This window comes from Salvelinus fontinalis, chromosome 33, assembly GCF_029448725.1.
Source record: "Salvelinus fontinalis isolate EN_2023a chromosome 33, ASM2944872v1, whole genome shotgun sequence".
NCBI lineage: Eukaryota > Metazoa > Chordata > Actinopteri > Salmoniformes > Salmonidae > Salvelinus > Salvelinus fontinalis.
The window spans coordinates 19,027,041-19,047,202 of NC_074697.1; the positions used below are offsets into that span (position 1 = coordinate 19,027,041).

The 20,162-nt window shown below is 46.4% G+C and overlaps 1 protein-coding gene across 7 annotated transcripts in view; it reads right to left on the bottom strand.

Annotated features, from left to right (window-relative positions):
• The window catches only part of LOC129831784 (protocadherin Fat 3-like), a 393,104-nt gene that overhangs the window by 68,278 nt on the left and 304,664 nt on the right, over positions 1-20,162 (bottom strand). For all 7 annotated transcript variants that reach the window (XM_055895235.1, XM_055895232.1, XM_055895234.1 and 4 more), the window contains 7 exons: positions 18,667-20,038; positions 10,280-10,476; positions 9,256-9,409; positions 8,936-9,169; positions 6,322-6,711; positions 4,386-4,600; positions 2,571-2,708 (listed from right to left, as the gene is read on the bottom strand). In XM_055895235.1, coding sequence (XP_055751210.1) covers positions 2,571-2,708; positions 4,386-4,600; positions 6,322-6,711; positions 8,936-9,169; positions 9,256-9,409; positions 10,280-10,476; positions 18,667-20,038 — 2,700 coding nt within the window. The remainder of the gene's footprint in view (positions 1-2,570; positions 2,709-4,385; positions 4,601-6,321; positions 6,712-8,935; positions 9,170-9,255; positions 9,410-10,279; positions 10,477-18,666; positions 20,039-20,162) is intronic.

The window sequence follows — 20,162 nt, forward strand, 5'->3', positions numbered from 1 at the left end:
AAAAATAACGTCTCACTCTGAGAAATGAAAAAATAACGTCTCACTCTGAGAAATGAAAAAATAACGTCTCACTCTGAGAAATGAAAAAATAACGTCTCACTCTGAGAAATGAAAAAAGAAACCCCAATAAACAACCACAGTGCTGATTAGGAGAGAGAGAAAAAAACCTGTATGGAAATAGTGGTGGGTGAAGACACACACCCGCACTCGGGACTGCGCTCTCTGATAACCCAAACACACTTTCATCAGCTCTTTGATCCCCCACAAGCCCAGGCGTTTTCTTTGGAGATCAGATCACTGTCACTGGCCACACTCATGAATTCTTTATGAGGGGAATCAGAAAACACACTCGGAACACTTCAAACGCTCCGGAGAACAAGACAAACGAGGGAAGAAAGCAGCCTGGGAAGAGGAGGGATAGGATGCAATGCCTCCACTCTCTAACTAGAGGAAATGAACAACCTCCATAAGGGAAACGGTCAGGAGGAGGTACCTAGCTGCAGGGGGATAACGGTGGGAGTGACCTCCATAAGGGAAACGGTCAGGAGGAGGTACCTAGCTGCACGGGGGATAACGGTGGGAGTAACCTCCATAAGGGAAACGGTCAGGAGGAGGTACCTAGCTGCACGGGGGATAACGGTGGGAGTAACCTCCATAAGGGAAACGGTCAGGAGGAGGTACCTAGCTGCACGGGGGATAACGGTGGGAGTAACCTCCATAAGGGAAACGGTCAGGAGGAGGTACCTAGCTGCACGGGGGATAACGGTGGGAGTAACCTCCATAAGGGAAACGGTCAAGAGGAGGTACCTAGCTGCACGGGGGATAACGGTGGGAGTAACCTCCATAAGGGAAACGGTCAGGAGGAGGTACCTAGCTGCACGGGGGATAACGGTGGGAGTGACCTCCATAAGGGAAACGATCAGGAGGAGGTACCTAGCTGCACGGGGGATAACGGTGGGAGTAACCTCCATAAGGGAAGCGGTCAGGAGGAGGTACCTAGCTGCACGGGGGATAACGGTGGGAGTAACCTCCATAAGGGAAACGGTCAAGAGGAGGTACCTAGCTGCACGGGGGATAACGGTGGGAGTAACCTCCATAAGGGAAACGGTCAGGAGGAGGTACCTAGCTGCACGGGGGATAACGGTGGGAGTAACCTCCATAAGGGAAACGGTCAGGAGGAGGTACCTAGCTGCACGGGGGATAACGGTGGGAGTAACCTCCATAAGGGAAACGGTCAGGAGGAGGTACCTAGCTGCACGGGGGATAACGGTGGGAGTAACCTCCATAAGGGAAACGGTCAGGAGGAGGTACCTAGCTGCACGGGGGATAACGGTGGGAGTAACCTCCATAAGGGAAACGGTCAGGAGGAGGTACCTAGCTGCACGGGGGATAACGGTGGGAGTAACCTCCATAAGGGAAACGGTCAGGAGGAGGTACCTAGCTGCACGGGGGATAACGGTGGGAGTGAACTCCATAAGGGAAACGGTCAGGAGGAGGTACCTAGCTGCACGGGGGATAACGGTGGGAGTAACCTCCATAAGGGAAACGATCAGGAGGAGGTACCTAGCTGCACGGGGATAACGGTGGGAGTAACCTATATAAGGGAAACGGTCAGGAGGAGGTACCTAGCTGCACGGGGGATAACGGTGGGAGTAACCTCCATAAGGGAAACGGTCAAGAGGAGGTACCTAGCTGCACGGGGGATAACGGTGGGAGTAACCTCCATAAGGGAAACGGTCAGGAGGAGGTACCTAGCTGCACAGGGGAAAACGGTGGGAGTTAACTCCATTAGGGAAACGGTCAGGAGGAGGTACCTAGCTGCACGGGGGATAACGGTGGGAGTAACCTCCATAAGGGAAACGGTCAAGAGGAGGTACCTAGCTGCACGGGGGATAACGGTGGGAGTAACCTCCATAAGGGAAACGGTCAGGAGGAGGTACCTAGCTGCACGGGGGATAACGGTGGGAGTAACCTCCATAAGGGAAACGGTCAGGAGGAGGTACCTAGCTGCAGGGGGATAACGGTGGGAGTAACCTCCATAAGGAAAACGGTCAGGAGGAGGTACCTAGCTGCACGGGGGATAACGGTGGGAGTAACCTCCATAAGGGAAACGGTCAGGAGGAGGTACCTAGCTGCACGGGGGATAACGGTGGGAGTGACCTCCATAAGGGAAACGGTCAGGAGGAGGTACCTAGCTGCACGGGGGATAACGGTGGGAGTAACCTCCATAAGGGAAACGGTCAAGAGGAGGTACCTAGCTGCACGGGGGATAACGGTGGGAGTAACCTCCATAAGGGAAACGGTCAGGAGGAGGTACCTAGCTGCAGGGGGATAACGGTGGGAGTGTTTGTGATGTTGAGGTGAGCGTGTCAGAGACCGTCCTTGTTATTAGTATTCATGTTGTGGTTGTATTGGCCATGGTGTTGGTTTATTTCTGTGTGTGTTTACCTGTGTGTGTGTGTGTGTGTGTGTGTGTGTGTGTGTGTGTGTGTGTGTGTGTGTGTGTGTGTGTGTGTGTGTGTGTGTGTGTGTGTGTGTGTGTGTGTGTGTGTGTGTGTGTGTGTGCTCACCGTCTCTCTGTCCAGCTGTTTGTTGATCTTCACCATGCCAGAGAGAGGGTCTATGAAGAACTGGTTCTCTCTGTCGCCACTGACGATGGAGTAGAGGATATCACCATTCACCTGACTGTCTACGTCCTCAGCTGTCAGCTAGAGGAGGACGACATGGGGTTAGGCAGGGACTCTCCAACACACACAGTAAGATGGTTAGTGTTTCCTCGAGTGTCCCCATTCAGTTGAACTTATTGGATGTATCCCAGAATGAGCACACTTGACCTAACTAATTAAGGGCTTGATGATTAGTTCAGATTGAATCAGGTGTGTTTGTACCAGAAAAGTCTAAATGAGTTCAACCCGACTGTGGGTACTCCTGGAGAGGTCTGGAAAACACGGCTGAACCAGCCCAGGTTAAAGAGACTGGGGTACTCCTGGAGAGGTCTGGAAAACACGGCTGAACCAGTCCAGGTTAAAGAGACTGGGGTACTCCTGGAGAGGTCTGGGAAACACGGCTGAACCAGTCCAGGTTAAAGAGACTGGGGTACTCCTGGAGAGGTCTGGGAAACACGGCTGAACTAGTCCAGGTTAAAGAGACTGGGGTACTCCTGGAGAGGTCTGGGAAACACGGCTGAACCAGTCCAGGTTAAAGAGACTGGGGTACTCCTGGAGAGGTCTGGGAAACACGGCTGAACTAGTCCAGGTTAAAGAGACTGGGGTACTCCTGGAGAGGTCTGGAAAACACGGCTGAACCAGTCCAGGTTAAAGAGACTGGGGTACTCCTGGAGAGGTCTGGGAAACACGGCTGAACTAGTCCAGGTTAAAGAGACTGGGGTACTCCTGGAGAGGTCTGGGAAACACGGCTGAACTAGTCCAGGTTAAAGAGACTGGGGTACTCCTGAAGAGGTCTGGGAAACACGGCTGAACCAGCCCAGGTTAAAGAGACTGGGGTACTCCTAGAGAGGTCTGGGAAACACGGCTGAAACAGCCCAGGTTAAAGAGACTGGGGTACTCCTGGAGAGGTCTGGGAAACACGGCTGAACCAGTCCAGGTTAAAGAGACTGGGGTACTCCTGGAGAGGTCTGGGAAACACGGCTGAACCAGTCCAGGTTAAAGAGACTGGGGTACTCCTGGAGAGGTCTGGAAAACACGGCTGAACCAGCCCAGGTTAAAGAGACTGGGGTACTCCTGGAGAGGTCTGGAAAACACGGCTGAACCAGTCCAGGTTAAAGAGACTGGGGTACTCCTGGAGAGGTCTGGGAAACACGGCTGAACCAGTCCAGGTTAAAGAGACTGGGGTACTCCTGGAGAGGTCTGGAAAACACGGCTGAACCAGTCCAGGTTAAAGAGACTGGGGTACTCCTGGAGAGGTCTGGGAAACACGGCTGAACCAGTCCAGGTTAAAGAGACTGGGGTACTCCTGGAGAGGTCTGGGAAACACGGCTGAACTAGTCCAGGTTAAAGAGACTGGGGTACTCCTGGAGAGGTCTGGGAAACACGGCTGAACTAGTCCAGGTTAAAGAGACTGGGGTACTCCTGGAGAGGTCTGAGAAACACGGCTGAACCAGTCCAGGTTAAAGAGACTGGGGTACTCCTGGAGAGGTCTGGGAAACACGGCTGAACCAGTCCAGGTTAAAGAGACTGGGGTACTCCTGGAGAGGTCTGGGAAACACGGCTGAACTAGTCCAGGTTAAAGAGACTGGGGTACTCCTGGAGAGGTCTGGGAAACACGGCTGAACTAGTCCAGGTTAAAGAGACTGGGGTACTCCTGGAGAGGTCTGAGAAACACGGCTGAAACAGTCCAGGTTAAAGAGCCAACAGGACATACTGTACCTTGACGACGGACTCTCCGATGGTTGCGTCCTCGGATACGACAGCAGTGTAGACGTCTCGGCTGAACATGGGTGCATTGTCGTTGACATCCGTCAGGTTGATGTTTACCATGGTTACGGCGCTTAGGGGCGGTTTTCCACCATCTCTGGCCTCCACAGTAAGGAAGTAGTCTTTACAAGTCTCAAAGTCCAGAGGCTTGGACACAGCGATGGCACCTGGTACAAAGAGGGTGGAAGGTCAATAGGTAGGTAGGGATCCTACTTCTAACGCCATGTAGAAATCTGTAACATGAATATGCAAACATAGACATACAGTACCAGTCAAAATTTTGGACACACCTACTCATTCAAGGGTTTTTCTTTATTTTTACAATTTTCTACATTGTAGAATAATAGTGAAGACATCAAAACTATGAAATAACACATATGGAATCATGTAATAACCCAAAAATTGTTAAACAAGTCAAAATATATTTCATATTTGAGATTCTTCAAAGGAGCCACCCTTTGCCTTGATGACAGCTTTGCACAGTGTTGGCATTATGTCAACCAGCTTCATGAGGAATGCTTTTCGAACAGTCTTGAAGGAGTTCCCACATATGCTGAGCACTTGTTGGCTGCTTTTCCTTCACTCTGCAGGCCAACTCATCCCAAACCATCTCAATTGGGTTGAGGTCAGGTGATTGTGGAGGCCAGGTCATCTGATGCAGCACTCCATCACTCTCCTTCTTGGTCAAATAGCCCTTACACAGCCTGGAGGTGTGTTTGGGGTCATTGTCCTGTTGAAAAACAAATGATAGTCCCACGAAGCACACACCAGATGGGATGGAATATCCCTGCAGAATGCTGTGGCAGCCATGTTGGTCAAGTGTGCCATGAATTCTAAATAAATCACTGACAATGTCACCAGCAAAGCACACCACACCATCACACCTCCTCCTCCATGCTTCACAGTGGGAACCACACATGCGGAGATCATCCGTTAACATACCCAGCGTCTCACAAAGACATAGCGGTTGGAACCAAATATCTCAAATTTGGACTCATCAGACGAAAGGATAGATTTCCACCGATCTAATGTCCATTGCTCGTGTTTCTTGGCCCAAGCAAGTCTCTTCTTCTTGTTGGTGTAGTGGTTTCTTTGCCGCAATTCGACCATGATGGCCTGATTCACGCAGTCTCCGCTGAACAGTTGATGTTGAGATGTGTCTGTTACTTGAACTCTGTAAAGCATTTATTTGGGCTGCAATTTCTGAGGCTGGTAACTGTAATGAACGTATCCTCTGCAGCAGAGGTAACTCTGGGTCTTCCTTTCCTGTGGCGGTCCTCATGAGAGCCAGTTTCATCATAGCGCTTGATGGTTTTTGCGTCTGCACTTGAAGAAACAGTCAAAGTTCTTAAAATCTTCCAGATTAACTGACCTTCATGTCTTAAAGTAATAACAGACTGTCGTTTCTCTTTGCTTACTTGAGCTGTTCTTGCCATAATATGGACTTGGTCTTTCACCAAGTAGGGCTATCTTGCGTATACCACCCCTACCTAATCAAAACACCACTGTTTGTCTCAAACACATTAAGAAGAAAAGAAATTACCCAAATTAACTTTTAACAAGGCACACCTGTTAATTGAAATGCATTCCAGGTGACTACCTTATGCAGCCGGTTGAGAGAATCCCAAGAGTGTGCAAAGCTGTCATCAAGTCAAAGGGTGGCTACTTCAAGAATCTCAAATATAAAATATTCTTGATTTGTATAACACTTTCTTGATTACTACATGATTCCATATGTGTTATTTCATAGTTTTGATGTCTTCACTATTATTCTACAATGTAGAAAATAATAAAATTAAGAAAAACCCTGGAATGAGTAGCTGTGTCCAAACTTTTGACTGGTACTGTACATATATTTAAACTTTATATTCTGCATATGGGAACTTACCAGTGATGGGGTGTATGTGGAACTTTCCGTGCTCGTTGCCTGAGCGGATACTATAGGTTATCTCAGCGTTGGTTCCAATGTCCTTACTGGCTGCATACACTCTCAGAACCTCCGTCCCTAACCCCACGTCCTCTGGCACGGTGGCGAGGTGGTCACGCCGCTCAAACACCGGTGGGTTGTCATTGATGTCCAGGACCGTGACGGTCACGTTGACCAGGGAGGACAGGCGGACAGGAGAACCCTGGTCGGACGCTCTGACCGTGATCATGTAGGACGGTTGCTGTTCGCGGTCGAGGATACGTTCCAGGACCACGATGCCAGAGGATTTGTCGATGGAGAAGAAGCCGCCGGCAGAGTCGGCCAGAGAATATACTACCTTACGACTGATGCCTGGAGAGAGCGGAGAGGGATATTAGAACAATCTTTCATGAATAAATTATTTAATTTATTGATTGCCATCTGTGCGTGTGTGTTTCGAGAGTTGAGATATCAGAAAACAGACAGTAGAAAGAGAGAGAGTAAGAGAGAGAAAGAGAGAGTGCTAGTGAACATTAAACGGCAAAGGGAGATAGAGAGGTTGACTCCAGTTCAAACATGAATCTCTCCTCCCTGATACACTTCTCTCCCTCTCTGGTTCCTTCATTCTCGCTCTCTCTCCCTCCCTCCCTCCCTCTCCTGATACCCATCTCTCTCTCTCTCTCCTCTCATGATTCCCTTCTGTCTGTCTCTCTCTCTCTCTCTCTCTCTCCCTCACTGCCCTCTCCTGATGCCCTTGTCTCTCTCTCTCTCCCTCTCTCTCCTCCCCTCATGCCCTTGTCTCTTGCATCCTGCTAACAGCCACAAAGCTTCCTATTTGAAACCTGCATGGCTTGTTTGGTAATCCTTTAATGCGCAAATACCTTTATCTCTAATACTTCAATACTTTTATGGTTGTGACTTTTCATTAGTGTGGATGTGACTTTCATTAGTGTGGTTGTGACTTTTCATTAGTGTGGATGTGACTTTTCATTAGTGTGGTTGTGACTTTTCATTCGTGTGGTTGGGACTTTTCATTAGTGTGGTTGGGACTTTTCATTAGTGTGGATGTGACTTTTCATTAGTGTGGTTAGGACTTTTCATTAGTGTGGTTGGGACTTTTCATTAGTGTGGTTAGGACTTTTCATTAGTGTGGTTGTGACTTTTCATTAGTGTGGTTGTGACTTTTCATTAGTGTGGTTGGGACTTTTCATTAGTGTGGATGTGACTTTCATTAGTGTGGTTATGACTATTCATTAGTGTGGTTATGACTATTCATTAGTGTGGTTGTGACTTTTCATTAGTGTGGTTGTGACTTTTCATTAGTGTGGTTGTGACTTTCATTAGTGTGGTTGTGACTTTTCATTAGTGTGGATGTGACTTTTCATTAGTGTGGTTGTGACTTTTCATTAGTGTGGTTGTGACTTTTCATTAGTGTGGTTGTGACTTTCATTAGTGTGGTTGTGACTTTTCATTAGTGTGGATGTGACTTTTCATTAGTGTGGATGTGACTTTTCATTAGTGCGGTTGTGACTTTTCATTAGTGCGGTTGTGACTTTTCATTAGTGCGGTTGTGACTTTTCATTAGTGTGGTTGTGACTTTTCATTAGTGTGGATGTGACTTTTCATTAGTGTGGTTGTGGCTTTTCATTAGTGTGGATGTGACTTTTCATTAGTGTCGTTGTGACTTTTCATTAGTGTGGTTGTGGCAGAGGTTTATTTTCTTTCCATTCCCTCTTTGCCAGGCGAGACAGTGACAGCAGCCAAATGGGAGTGTTAGCAGTGTGTGTGTGTGATTGCTAGCAGTATGTGCTAACAGCTGGTCCAAACCCAAGGCAAATTAAATAGGATTGTTAACAGCTAACAGTGAGGTATGTGCTGAGCAGAGCAGAGTAAACATTATTATAAACTCTACCCATCTATCGGTTAATATTCAGCTGGATGGGCAACTCTGGTCCTGGAGAGCTGCAGTGTGTGCAGGTGAGAGAGAGAGAGAGAGAGACAGAGAGACAGAGAGAACGACAGAGAGTGAGAGACAGAGTGTGACAGAGAGAGAGAGAGTGTGACAGAGAGAAAGTGACAGGGAGAGAGAGAGAGGGAGAGAGAGAGAGAGAGAGAGAGAGAGAGAGAGAGAGAGAGAGAGAGAGAGAGAGAGAGAGAGGGAGAGAGAGAGAGAGAGCATAGCCTTGGTATTGAGAGATGCTGCTGTTGGCAGACCATCAAGATTTGTAACCTGTTGCCACAAAAAAAGGACAACCAGTAAAGAACAAACACCATTGTAAATACAACCCATATTTATGTTTATTTATTTTCTCTTTTGTACTTAATCTATTTGCACATCATTACAACACTGTATACAGACATAATATGACATTTGAAATGTCTTTATTCTTTTGGAACTTCTGTGAGTGTAATGTTTACTGTTAATACTTTATTGTTTATTTCACTTTTGTTTATTATCTACTTCACTTGCTTTAGCAATGTTAACATATGTTTCCCATGCAATAAAGCCCTTGAATTGAAATTGAATTGAGAGAGGGAGAGAGAGACAGAGACAGAGAATGAGGGAGAAACAGAGCGGAGAATATTCCATTCCTACCTTCATCAGGGTCGATGGCCTGTATGCGTGTAAGCAGGGCCTTGGTAGATGTGTCTTCATACACACTGGCAGTGTAGTGGGGAGCAGAGAACGCCGGAGGGTTGTCATTCACATCCAACAGCGTCAGGTGGACCTCCGCACGACAGAACCGACCACCTCCGTCTGTCGCCTGGGCAACCAGTCTGTACACAGGGGTCTTCTCCCTGTCCAGGGCCTGGGCTGTCTTTAGTTCGCCTGCACAGAAAAAGAGGAGAGACAGGTTAAGGTCACACACACATCAACTTCATTGGCAAACCTCAAACAGAGTAAAGGTAGTGTACCAGTGTCTGGGTCGATGCTGAAGTTTTCAGAGCCCGGTCCATGTAGAGAGTACTGGATCCAAGCACTGACCCCTACATCAGCATCGCTGGCTCCAATGCCTACTATCAATCTGTTGACTGGGATATCCTCTGGGACCGAGGCTCTGTAAAGAGCCTGCACACACAACAAGATAGCATCAAACACCACAACACTCATAATGCATAGCATTACACACACACCAAGAACATACTAACAACAGTCATAATACATTTATCCAGAGACAACAAAAATGTAGGCTACTGACATCAAACCCCCACAACGTTCATAATAAATAACATTTACACACGCAAGAAAATACTAACATCAAAAAGTTATCCCTCAGAACATACAGCTCCTCTATAAACAACAAGAAGTGAATACTAACTACATAACGCAGTAGCCTGTATATCAGTCAGCATCAGCGACTACTCTCCTCATAGTGTACAACAGCTCCCTAGAGCGACAGAACTAACAGTAGTAACTAACACACAGCAAAAAACATTGTCTATCAAACTGCATTAGAAATCAACAGAGTTCCTTAACATTTACAGCAAACACACTGCTCAAACAGACACACCCACAGCTACATATCACAAGACCTCACACAGGAGCACAGAGACACCACATAAAAACACACTCTAAATTATACAGTCTAAAATATACAGTGCCTGTTTACAGTAAAAGAACAGACCCTGCAGAATCTGGAAACAGAACCAACAGAAGCAAACAAAACTATTAAATATGAGTTATGACTGAGGCTTGAACATTAAACACAAATACATATAAGACAAGTGGAATTCAACTGTAAAGTCACATTTCTGGTCCTGTTATGGGACAGCTTACAATAAACAGTAAACACCTACGATAATCAATACCAATGTTTAACTATATTGTAGGAAACTATGTAATTCAGAAAACAGATTAGAATAATGACCAATAAACATAAAAATATTAAATGCAGTAGTGTACAGACGGAACAGTCTGTAAATAAAGAGTGTGACTGACCTGGTCACAGACAGGGCTGTTGTCGTTGGTGTCAGTCACAGACACCTCCACGGTTGCCCTGGTGACGAACAGGCCGTCGCTAGCGGTAACGTTGAGGAGGTATAGTTCCTGTTCCTCGCGGTCCAGCGGGCGCTTCACGTACATCTTCCACTCACCCTGCACCTGCCCCAGGGCAAACACCCCCCGAGGGTTCCCACCTGAGGAGAGAGAGAAAGAGTTTATATACACACTTAAGGGTTCCCACCTGAGGAGAGAGAGAGTTTATATACACACTTGAGGGTTCCCACCTGAGGAGAGAGAGAGAGGGAGTTTATATACACACTTGAGGGTTCCCACCTGAGGAGAGAGAGAGTTTATATACACACTTGAGGGTTCCCACCTGAGGAGAGAGAGAGAGAGAGTTTATATACACACTTGAGGGTTCCCACCTGAGGAGAGAGAGAGTTTATATACACACTTGAGGGTTCCCACCTGAGGAGAGAGAGAGAGAGAGTTTATATACACACTTGAGGGTTCCCACCTGAGGAGAGAGAGAGTTTAAATACACACTTGAGGGTTCCCACCTGAGGAGAGAGAGAAGAGTTTATATACACACTTGAGGGTTCCCACCTGAGAGAGAGAGAGTTTATATACACACTTGAGGGTTCCCACCTGAGGAGAGAGAGAGTTTATATACACACTTGAGGGTTCCCACCTGAGGAGAGAGAGAGAGGGAGTTTATATACACACTTGAGGGTTCCCACCTGAGGAGGGAGAGAGAGTTTATATACACACTTGAGGGTTCCCACCTGAGGAGAGAGAGAGTTTATATACACACTTGAGGGTTCCCACCTGAGGAGAGAGAGAGAGAGAGAGTTTATATACACACTTGAGGGTTCCCACCTGAGGAGAGAGAGAAGAGTTTATATACACACTTGAGGGTTCCCACCTGAGGAGAGAGAGAGAGTTTATATACACACTTGAGGGTTCCCACCTGAGGAGAGAGAGAGAGAGTTTATATACACACTTGAGGGTTCCCACCTGAGGAGAGAGAGAAGAGTTTATATACACACTTGAGGGTTCCCACCTGAGGAGAGAGAGAGAGTTTATATACACACTTGAGGGTTCCCACCTGAGGAGAGAGAGAGAGTTTATATACACACTTGAGGGTTCCCACCTGAGGAGAGAGAGAAGAGTTTATATACACACTTGAGGGTTCCCACCTGAGAGAGAGAGAGAGTTTATATACACACTTGAGGGTTCCCACCTGAGGAGAGAGAGAGAGTTTATATACACACTTGAGGGTTCCCACCTGAGGAGAGAGAGAGAGAGTTTATATACACACTTGAGGGTTCCCACCTGAGGAGAGAGAGAGAGTTTATATACACACTTGAGGGTTCCCACCTGAGGAGAGAGAGAAGAGTTTATATACACACTTGAGGGTTCCCACCTGAGGAGAGAGAGAGAGAGTTTATATACACACTTGAGGGTTCCCACCTGAGGAGAGAGAGAGAGTTTATATACACACTTGAGGGTTCCCACCTGAGGAGAGAGAGAAGAGTTTATATACACACTTGAGGGTTCCCACCTGAGAGAGAGAGAGAGTTTATATACACACTTGAGGGTTCCCACCTGAGGAGAGAGAGAAGAGTTTATATACACACTTGAGGGTTCCCACCTGAGAGAGAGAGAGAGTTTATATACACACTTGAGGGTTCCCACCTGAGGAGAGAGAGAGAGAGTTTATATACACACTTGAGGGTTCCCACCTGAGGAGAGAGAGAGAGTTTATATACAAACTTGAGGGTTCCCACCTGAGGAGAGAGAGAGAGAGTTTATATACACACTTGAGGGTTCCCACCTGAGGAGAGAGAGAGTTTATATACACACTTGAGGGTTCCCACCTGAGGAGAGAGAGAGAGAGTTTATATACACACTTGAGGGTTCCCACCTGAGGAGAGAGAGAGAGTTTATATACACACTTGAGGGTTCCCACCTGAGGAGAGAGAGAGAGAGTTTATATACACACTTGAGGGTTCCCATCTGAGGAGAGAGAGAGAGTTTATATACACACTTGAGGGTTCCCATCTGAGGAGAGAGAGAGAGTTTATATACACACTTGAGGGTTCCCACCTGAGGAGAGAGAGAGAGAGTTTATATACACACTTGAGGGTTCCCACCTGAGGAGAGAGAGAGTTTATATACACACTTGAGGGTTCCCACCTGAGGAGAGAGAGAGAGAGTTTATATACACACTTGAGGGTTCCCACCTGAGGAGAGAGAGAGTTTATTTACACACTTGAGGGTTCCCACCTGAGGAGAGAGAGAGAGAGTTTATATACACACTTGAGGGTTCCCACCTGAGGAGAGAGAGAGAGAGTTTATATACACACTTGAGGGTTCCCATCTGAGGAGAGAGAGAGAGTTTATATACACACTTGAGGGTTCCCATCTGAGGAGAGAGAGAGAGTTTATATACACACTTGAGGGTTCCCACCTGAGGAGAGAGAGAGAGAGTTTATATACACACTTGAGGGTTCCCACCTGAGGAGAGAGAGAGTTTATATACACACTTGAGGGTTCCCACCTGAGGAGAGAGGTAGGGAGGGAGAAAGATAGTTTATATACACACACAAACCAGAGAAATGCACACACACTCACAGTCCCCATGTCTAACAAACAAAAACACACACACATTTCTCATAGCAAGAACCCTCAGCTCAAACTACTGAGGAGGAGGCTGCAGTCTGAGGGCCAGCTTAAAACACACACACACACACACACACACACACACACACACACACACACACACACACACACACACACACACACACACACACACACACACACACACACACACACACACACACACACACACACACACACACACACACTCCACATTTATTGGCCCGTGCTTTAATGACCTCTATACGACCTCTCAGCGCTCCGTCTGACACAGGGCTTTTTATTTGGACGTTGCACTGGAATTAACAGTGTGGCAATCAATGAGTGTCAAGCACATAAGGACCCTGGTAATTCACCACCTGTAACAGGAGCAGGCTCAGCTCAGCGCTACAGTAGGTAGTGCCATCTTCCTACCAAATACACATTAGACTGGGTCAGCGACAGCATCTCAGACACAAAACCTTAGGAACTACACTCACACCTGCCCCTCAGAGAGATAGAGGGTCAAGGAAGGATGGAGAGAGATAGATGGTGAAAGAGAGTGAGGAAACGGAAGAGGACGAGAGAGTGAAAAATATATAACAAAAGGGGAGAGAGAGAAGAGAGGAAGAGGAGAAAAGGGAGAGAAGGAGATGTAGCGAGAGAGAGAGACATACATGTAACCTACAGCTGAAACACTGAAGAAGCTGTTACAGTGGTATTACTGTACTGAGTTATTATGTGGAGATATTAGAGTTTAACACTGACTGCTCCCTGTCTGTACTAGACACAACACCCTTCGCAGCAGTGGACCTTTTCATAGAGAGCAGAGAAGGCTCTCCTAGACTAGTGAGTGAGCGGGAGGCTGCAGTCTCAGTGTGAGTACCAGCCATGCAGACTCAGTAATAGACTACAGCTGTAAAATCTAAATTTGAGGAAATGTGAATTATTATGTGGATTATAATTAATGGCCATTTTTTGTAAGGGTTGATACATTTTTCGTTGGGCCAATCAATTTTAAAGTGGAAATTACAAACTTCAGTAGTATTTATAAACCTTGAATACACAACTTTGCATTTCCTGCTGTACAGGAACATTCTCAGCAACAAAGGAGTGATCAAATTAAGATCATGCATCTGTAGCTGTTCCAGTCAGCCTCATTAGCACAGCCTCTACTCTGTGAGCCTTCTCATCACCACTTCAACAAGAACACCCTATCAGCCTCCTTCTGTCCTTACCCCAGTCCTTAATGACTGATTGACTGAGAGGGAATGGAAAGGGTATGCTTATATAGGCTAGACACACACAGACAGACAGACAGGTAGGCAGACAGGCAGGCAGGCAGAAAGGCAGACAGGCTGAAAGGCAGACAGGCTGAAAGGCTGAAAGGCAGACAGGCTGAAAGGCAGACAGGCTGAAAGGCTGAAAGGCAGACAGACAGACAGACAGACAGACAGACAGACAGACATTGAGAGAAAGTAGGACATGAGAAAAAGGAGGAAACAACATAATGACAGAGAAGAGAAGTGCTAGAAGTCCTCTGACTGAAGTGCTTTCCAGCAGACGCTTTTATCTAGAGTGACATATAATAAGCGCATTCAAATAAGAAAGTGTCCACTGAGTGTAGACTAGGGATCTGACATCTGAGCCAACCAAACTCACTGACCACTACCCCCTGACAACACACCACACACAGCCCAAAGACTTCTGTCAGAGACAGACATTATCTCTGTCTGAAACATCTCTCCACTCCTCTCCTATAACAACAACACCCTAATTGGTTTTTCCTCTCCACTCCTATAACAACAACACCCTGATTGGTTTTTCCTCTCCACTCCTATAACAACAACATCCTAATTGGTTTTTCCTCTCCACTCCACTCCTATAACAACAACACCCTGATTGGTTTTTCCTCTCCACTCCTATAACAACAACACCCTGATTGGTTTTTCCTCTCCACTCCTATAACACCAACACCCTCATTGTTTTTTCCTCTCCACTCCTATAACAACAACACCCTAATTGGTTTTTCCTCTCCACTCCACTCCTATAACAAAAACATCCTAATTGGTTTTTCCTCTCCACTCCTATAACAACAACACCCTAATTGGTTTTTCCTCTCCACTCCTATAACAACAACATCCAAATTGGTTTTTCCTCTCCACTCCTATAACAACAACATCCTAATTGGTTTTTACTCTCCACTCCTATAACAACAACACCCTGATTGGTTTTTACTCTCCACTCCTATAACAACAACATCCTAATTGGTTTTTCCTCTCCTCTCCTATAACAACAACACCCTGATTGGTTTTTCCTCTCCACTCCTATAACAACAACACCCTGATTGGTTTTTCCTCTCCACTCCTATAACAACAACATCCTAATTGGTTTTTCCTCTCCACTCCTATAACAACAACATCCTAATTGGTTTTTCCTCTCCACTCCTATAACAACAACACCCTGATTGGTTTTTCCTCTCCACTCCTATAACAACAACACCCTGATTGGTTTTTCCTCTCCACTCCTATAACAACAACATCCTAATTGGTTTTTCCTCTCCACTCCTATAACAACAACATCCTAATTGGTTTTTCCTCTCCACTCCTATAATAACAACACCCTGATTGGTTTTTCCTCTCCACTCCTATAACAACAACATCCTAATTGGTTTTTCCTCTCCACTCCTATAACAACAACACACTAATTGGTTTTTACTCTCCACTCCTATAACAACAACACCCACATTGGTTTTTCCTCTCCACTCCTCTCCTATAACAACAACATCCTAATTGGTTTTTCCTCTCCACTCCTATAACAACAACATCCTAATTGGTTTTTCCTCTCCACTCCTATAACAACAACACCCTGATTGGTTTTTCCTCTCCACTCCTATAACAACAACACCCTGATTGGTTTTCCTCTCCACTCCTATAACAACAACATCCGGATTGGTTTTTCCTCTCCACTCCTATAACAACAACACCCTGATTGGTTTTCCTCTCCACTCCTATAACAACAACATCCAAATTGGTTTTTCCTCTCCACTCCTATAACAACAACATCCTAATTGGTTTTTCCTCTCCACTCCACTCCTATAACAACAACACCCTGATTGGTTTTTCCTCTCCACTCCACTCCTATAACAACAACATCCTAATTGGTTTTTCCTCTCCACTCCTATAACAACAACATCCTAATTGGTTTTTCCTCTCCACTCCACTCCTATAACAACAACACCCTGATTGGTTTTTCCTCTCCACTCCACTCCTATAACAACAACACCCACATTGGTTTTTCCTCTCCACTCCACTCCTATAACAACAACACCCTGATTGGTTTTTCCTCTCCACTCCTCTCCTATAACAACAACATCCTAATTGGTTTTTACTCTCCACTCCTATAACAACAACATCCTAATTGGTTGTTCCTCTCCACTCCCCTCCTATAACAACATCCTAATTGGTTGTTCCTCTCCACTCCCCTCCTATAACAACATCCTAATTGGTTGTTCCTCTCCACTCCACAACAACATCCTAATTGGTTGTTCCCCTCCACTCCCCTCCTATAACAACATCCTAATTGGTTGTTCCTCTCCACTCCACAACAACATCCTCATTGGTTGTTCCTCACCACTCCCCTCCTATAACAACATCCTAATTGGTTGTTCCTCTCCACTCCCCTCAATATGGTCTGATGATAGCTCTAAACACCCGGCTTCCCGATTCATCTCAACATCACTAAACTCTGTGTAATTAAAATCAGCCGGTGGCTAAATGCATGATCTTGATCTATCGATGCGAACCGGGCGGGGACATTGGACCGGGCGGGGACAACGGACGCAAACGGAGCAGATATGAAAAGATTTCCATCATTGTAAATAGATCAGACACACTTCCTGTAAGCCTGACCTACCACATTGCGCCAAAATTACATCACAAACACTCAATCATTGCATTTCCTTTTCCCAGTTTGTTTACATTTGATTAAACTTCCATGATACTTTATCAAGTATGGTGTGTGGCAACTAAGACGCAGACTTCTAGGTGAGGCTTTGAGAGCGGCTGGGAGTCAACGGATTTGTCATATCGCATTCCCTGGCTTCCCTCAAAGTGTTAAAATCCTCCCAAGACAACACTCAGCTAAATCACATGTTGTTTTTCACCTTGTGGTGTTGGTACATGTTCAATACAGGTATTTTCTTTGTGCTAGTATAAAAACATATATCCATATATATGCTTTATAACTATTTCCTGCTGTGTCAAAAATGATTCAATGTGTCTCTTGGTAAAAGTGTGTAAAATCCGTTCAGTGTCTCTGCTGCATAAGGTCACATCTAGCTGTCGTTCATTCTCTTCTTCTCCCAGCAGTGTGTAATGCCAATTCATTCTCTCTCTCTCTCTCTCTGTTTTGTTCCAAGCTCTCTGTCATTGATCCTCTCTCTTTCTCTATGCAGTGTTTAACATAAGTTAATTCTCCTTCTCAATCTATCTCCCTCTCTCTTTCTGCTGTAGGTAAGGTCACATCTCTCCTGTCCTTCATTCTCTCCCTCTCTCCCGCCCTCCCTCCTGGCGATGCTAATTAGAATTCCATTCAGAAGAGGGTTTCCTGCTTTTCAAAGTCCTTCATTAGCTTCCTATTCCCAGTCGGCATGGCGATCCACCACTCCGTCTCATTGGGCGTTCCTACTTCATTATTATTTTCCCACTTGTCAATTAGCAGAGAACAAATCAGACAACTCTAACCCTCTTTCAACAAGACATAAAAGACAGATTTAGTCATATTTTGTTCTTCTCTCTCACCTTGTATATATTTGTTTCATTATGTATCAAAACAGACTTTACCACTCTTTCAACTGCCAGGTACTTCACCAAACCAAATACTCAGCTCCCTAAAAGATAAAAACATTCATGAAAATCACCTCCCATTGATGTCTCTGTGTCAACCACAATTGAATTAACCCTCTCCAGTCTCCATTTTAAAATAAACACCATTAAAGCTATGGGAAGAAAGAAAAACAGGACATATCGCTATAGCAACAACTTTCATCAAATGCACCGCAGGTACTCTTAAACTGTTTACTATAACTCTATTTATTATCTCTGCGGCGTTCGCTGATGTCAGGGGGGTTGTGCAGGCACGTCATATTTTGTGATGAAAAAATTGCTTATCTGGGAAAGAGCTAGTCTCAGCAGTATTCAAATCATTATTACTGTGACAACATTTGTTTATTAATCAAACCTCCACTGCTAGTATGCGCAAACATACCTAAGATACGAATAAGAAATGTATGAATTATGAATAACGCCTCATCCTTAATTTATTGTTATTGGTTTCCCTCTTGTTCATTCACGAGCGTTGTTGTGATGGTTTGGAGATGAGCCAGGCAGCATACAAATGAAGAGTTTATCTGAAGTAAACAAGGAGACAGACAGACAGACAGACAGACAGACAGACAGACAGACAGACAGACAGACAGACAGACAGCTAGTAAGACCGACAGAGAGACCGACAGAGAGATAGACAGACAGATAGAGAGGCAGGCAGTGAAGTGAGACAGGGAGACAGAGACAGACAGATAGAGATAGCCAATATGAAGGTAGAGAAGCAGACAGACAGTCAGTGAGTGAGACAGGGGGACAGAAGACAAGTTGAAAGACAGACAGTGAGACATATAAAGATGCATAAAGAGGACAGACAGCTAAACACATTAAAAACACATACACTCCCATTCTCTGACTCACCTGTGATGTGATAGCTGACTTGGCGGTTCACTGTAGAGCTGTCGTCATCTCTAGTGTTGAGCACAGCCACCACCTCACCAGGGGGGTCGCTCTCGCGCACCGAGCCCAGGTACCTCTCATCCAGGAAGCTGGGCGGGTTGTCGTTGATGTCCGACACGGCCACGTTCACCGTGGAGGTGGAGGAGAGGGCCAGGGTCTCCCCCAGGTCTGAGGCTACCACCAGGAAGGCGTAGGATGGGAACATCTCATGGTCCAACTCCTTGAGTGTAGAGATCCAGCCCGTGTTGCTGTCAATGGTGAAGGTCTCTGTGGATTGGTCCGGCTCCCCTTCGGATTGCGCCAACGTGCCTAGGCTGTATGTAACCTGTCCGTTAGCTCCAGAGTCTGGGTCCAGAGCCTGAACCTGGATGATCATGGTGCCGATAGGCATCCCTTCCATCACTGTCGCCTCGTAGGAGTTGGATTCAAATGCTGGCTTGTTGTCGTTCAGATCCAGGACTTTGACTTCTACGTCGACACTGGTCACAGAGTCCAGCTTGGCCTGCTGCACGGTGGCTGTGACCTTGAAGTGGAAGGCAGTGATGACCTCGTGGTCCAGGGGCTTGTCCAGCTTGATGACCCCAGTGTCCCTGTCCACCACCAGGACTCCATCCTGGTTGTTCTCCCCGGTCTCTCCGTTGACCAGAGCAAAGGTGACTGGCAGCGAGGCGTAGCCTGGTGGGGTGATGAGGCGGACGGACCCTAGGGCAGCTCCTATAGGGGTGTCCTCTGGGACGGTAAAGGAGAACTGGGGTTGGGTGAAGGAGGGGATGAGGGCGTCAGGTGCCAAGACGTGGATGTAGACTGATACTAAAGAGTGCTTGACAGGGATACCTCCATCTACTGCTTTGACAAAGAAAGACAGGACTGAGTTGCGCAGGTGGCTGAAACTCCCCTTGGTGACCATCCAGCCGTTGTCAGGGTCGATCTCTAACATATCCACCACGGGTACGTGTGCCTCGCTGTAGAGCGAGTATGTCACCTTAGAGTTGGCACCGTCGTCAGGATCATATGCCTGGATCTGGGTCACCAAGAAGCCTTTGCCTACGTTAGATTTGACGGAAGCACGGTATTCTGTAGCTCTGAAGCGAGGGACATTGTCGTTGTCATCCACCAGGGAGACCCGGGCGGTGCAGTAGGAGGCCCTTCCACCCCCGTCCTGGGCCGCCACCGTAAGGACGATGTCCTTGTTGGCAGGGTCCTCTCTGTCCAGCTTCTCCAGGGTGGTGATCTGACCGTTGGCGTCCACACTAAACTGGTCCTTCCCCACGTCGTTGACGAATGAGTAGGTAATCTGGCCAAACACTCCTGGGTCAGCATCGGTCGCCCTCACCTGGTAATAATAGTTAAGTTACTTTCTTTTAGATGGGGTATTGTACATAGTAAACATGTCAAACAAAACATATTACAATTACTATTACAAATATAGTATCACGTGCATCAAAGATTCATTAAAT